At 48.2% G+C, this 3,874-nt stretch overlaps 1 protein-coding gene across 1 annotated transcript; it reads left to right on the top strand.

Annotated features, from left to right (window-relative positions):
* Positions 1–1,166: 1,166 nt before the first annotated feature.
* On the top strand, positions 1,167–2,154 carry NPBWR1 (neuropeptides B and W receptor 1). Its single transcript, XM_030497717.1, is given in 2 exon segments — positions 1,167–1,403; positions 1,405–2,154. Coding segments are annotated over 2 exon segments (987 nt in total).
* The last annotated feature ends 1,720 nt before the right edge of the window (positions 2,155–3,874 follow it).

Here is a 3,874-nt window from a genome sequence, read left to right as displayed (position 1 = left end):
CTCCAAGGTTATACTCAAGTCTGCCACCATCACGGTGTGAATGGGTGAACGCGTCGGGGGGAGGGAGGTGTAGGAATTCCCGTGCATCTGTCTTCAGTTGGATACCTAGATCTCGCAAAAAAAAGCCTTTTTGGGTCAAGATCAAGCTGAATGGGGCTTTGAGCAGCCTGGTCTAGTGAAAGGTATCCCTGCCCATGACAGGAGGGTTGGAACTAGTTGATCTTTAAGATCCCTTCCATGCTATGACTGTATGAAGATGGACCGTCCCGGCTGACAGACAGATGCCCAAGCCCAGCGCCGGAAAAGCCCGCGGAGCAGGCAGGCGGTGAATTCCGAGCTCCCAGAACCAGCGCGACGAGCAGATGCCACCTGCAGCCGGGATTTCTCTTCCCATTTGCTACACTCGATACCTCGCTGCCCTCGGGAGGAGATGTGATTTCAGGTAACTGCACAAAGCTTTTCCCAGTGGTCCAGCTCCCGACTTTTAAACTGTCCTCTCTGCGGTTCGCCTTCTCTTGCTACCTAGATCGAGACAGACACTCATTTAAGCAATCAGGATCAAGCAAAGAAGCAACACCGGCATACCCTGCCTGCATGGACCCGGGATCCGCATCCCCCCCTGCCCCACGCCGCTCCTGCGTCCCTCTGGGAACTCCACCACAGCTCTCGGCCCTGTCAGGAAGGGGAGGGGAAGGTGTTCTGCTTTTTGGGGAACATCCCAAAGATACCGGCTCCCCCCGAGGGCGGGAGAACCGCGGTCCGCCCCGGCCGCCGCGCTCACCGCCCCTCCGCGCCGCCTCTGGGCGCCTCTGTGCGCCACGGAGGGGTGGCGGCCGGGAAGGATCTCTGGGTTCTCAGGTTAGCGCTGTCACCTTGGGGTGGTCATTCTGAGGGAGTCCAAGGCTGGGTGCTGACCCCACATAGCGTCCATCGGTGTGGGAGGAGCTGGTAGGGGACCATCTCCAAAGTCGGACCTTCCGCTGCTGACTGAGCACTTGGTGATCTACTCTCGCTCCTGGCAGGGCAGTGGCTGGCAGTGGAAGTGGGACCTTGGTGGTTGGATGCACCAGAGGAGACAGGCTTGAGAAAAGCACAGATCTCACATTTTTTCCCCCATTTCCAAGGCATTTCCAACAACAGTGGCCTGGCCACCTTCTCCTGCAGCCATGGAAAACTCCTACCTCCTCAGGACCAATTCCTCACGTGCAGACTGCACTGGGACAGAGGATGGGGGTCTGAATATGTCCACTCCCACACTGAGACCCAGCTTCTATCTCACAGTGCCAGTCATCTACTCAGTCATCTGTGCTGTGGGGCTAACAGCCAACACCGCCATCATCTATGTAATTCTCCAAGCCCCAAAGATGAAAACGGTCACCAACATCTTCATCCTCAACCTGGATGAAGATTGCTGATGAGCTCTTTACCTTGGTGCTACCCATGAATATTGCTGACTACCTGCTCCTGCAGTGGCCCTTTGGAGAATTCATGTGCAAGCTCATCATCTCCATAGACCAGTACAACACCTTTTCCAGCATCTACTTCCTCACTGTCATGAGCATTGACCGCTACCTGGTTGTGGTGGCCACCACCAAGTCCACGAAGATGTACTACCGCACCTACCGAGCAGCCAAGATTGCGAGCCTCTGTGTCTGGTCCTTCGTCACAGTCATCATCCTGCCATTCCCTGTCTTTGCTAAGATATATAAGGAGCAGGGGCGTTCCCAGTGTGTCTTCATGTTTCCCCAGCCTGAGAGTGTGTGGTGGAAAGGAAGTCGAATCTACACCCTCATTTTAGGCTTTGCCATCCCAGTGTCCACCATGTGCATTCTCTACACCACCATGCTGTGCAGATTGAGACATGTGCACCTCCATTGCAATGCAAAAGCCCTGGACAAAGCCAAAAAAAAGGTGACGCTGATGGTGGTCGTCATCCTGTCTGTGTGCCTGTTCTGCTGGATGCCCTATCACCTTAGCACAGTGGTAGCCCTCATCACAGATATCCCACAAACCCCGTTCATCATTGGGATTTCCTACTTCATCATTAGCTTGAGTTATGCCAACAGCTGCTTCAACCCTTTCCTGTATGCCTTCCTGGATGACAGTTTCCGGAGAAGCTTTCGCAAATTGATAGATTGCAGAACCACCTCATAAAGCCAACCCTCTGTGCCCTCCTGTGTTCCTCTCACAGTCATCTTCTCTTCCTGGGTGACTCCAGCCCAGAGAGTGCTTTCTCTCCAGCCTCTGTCTGATGTTCCACAGAGCTTCAGATTGTCCCACTACACCAGACACAAACTGGGGACTGGTGGGTCTTTTTCAGCTGTTCTGCTCTCATTTCTTCCATCCCTTGCCCTGCTTTTTTTTTTTGTTGGTTAGTTGGTTTGGGTTTTTTTTAATCCCTTCTCTCTAATGTGCTTTCTCTCCTAGGTTTGCAGCTCATAGAACTGCAGCAGATCCCTTTTCCCCCTTTTAAAGGTGTTGCTTTGTGAACTCAAGCCACATGACTGTCTATTACTGGTGATTCATAAAGCCTAATAAAGGTGTGTTATTGAGTGTCTTGCTTCATGATTCCTCAGCCTTTTCATATCCACAGGGCCTGCTTAACAAAAGCCATGCAAACTTAGCAACATTGAAAAAGGCACAGCTCCAAAAGATAAGGAATAAACCAAATTATTGAGCTCATTTAATTTTACAGGGGACTGAGATAAGGTAGTCAAAATCTGTGATAAAAGGCAAGGGAGACCTCAGTTTGGCTTTAAGGAAGAAAAAGCAAGCCCTTAGTTGCGAATAAAATACACAGATGTGGATTTGGGGTCACTTATTGTGAGAAATAGCATAACAGAGTACTTGGTAGCTGTAGTTTGTAAAATTTGCAGCTTTTCTTTGCATCGGAAGTAGTGTTTACTTTATTTGTCATGTGCTTATTGGCAATCTCCTTCTGGCACATACAGATAAATTATTTCTTTTTGGTTCCAGAAAACAGAATTGGAAGGTATTTTCAGAACACATTAGCCTTTAAGGGTTTGAAAAGGACTTGCTGAAACATGGGGAATATTCTGACTTCTTCCCTACAAACCATAAATAAAATATGCAGTAGGTAGGTTACTTTTAACAGTGTTTCACACACTCATACTCTGCTTGTGGTGAGATTTATTAATATTTCTCTTAAGGAGGACAAAGGAAGTAAAAAAAGACCACCCAAAAAAGCAGGTTAATTTTGTCTGGAGGAGGGGGGAGAGGGTCAATGAGAGTTTCACTAGAATTCACATGTCCAAACACTGCATGAGGAAGGGTTTTTTCCCCTCTTCTTTCCTCTTTTAGCTCTCTAATTAAACTGACAAAATGTGGAAGACTGGGAAAATATCTGCAGTCATTTAACATTTCTCATCTTAGTGGTCTTCCCCATTATTCCCTGCAGCAGATGCTAAATCACTGTAACAAAAATTTGGTTGCGTATTTCCCCCTGTACTGAATATAGAGAGATAGGGAGATGTAGCTAAGGAATTCCATTTCCACTTACACAGGAAGGGATGATGAGTTTCAGGAGGTACATAAGGATTAGTGTGTGGCACAGTCTCAGGTTTGCTGGTGCCTTCTGAGAGCCCTTGCACCAGGTCCCTTCCCACTGCCGCAATCTAAAGTTTGAAGAAATAAAGTTTCTTTTGCTAAATCCTTCCAAAGAAACTCCAAATAAAACTTCTACTTGCAGATCCTAGCAATTATGTAAACCCTGGTACATTATAGTGCCATAGAACTGGGTTGATGATTAAATAATTTCTCCTTATAAGCCATTAACGTTCTCTGAGACAGTCAGTGCTAATTTCAACACCCAGTCTAGCTGTCATAGGAATGACATGGATTCTGTTAGGGGACA

The sequence above is a fragment of the Strigops habroptila genome, chromosome 1 (assembly GCF_004027225.2).
Source record: "Strigops habroptila isolate Jane chromosome 1, bStrHab1.2.pri, whole genome shotgun sequence".
Taxonomy (NCBI): domain Eukaryota; kingdom Metazoa; phylum Chordata; class Aves; order Psittaciformes; family Psittacidae; genus Strigops; species Strigops habroptila.
Note: the sequence above shows the minus strand (reverse complement) of the source record. Positions and strands in the feature narration are given on the sequence as shown.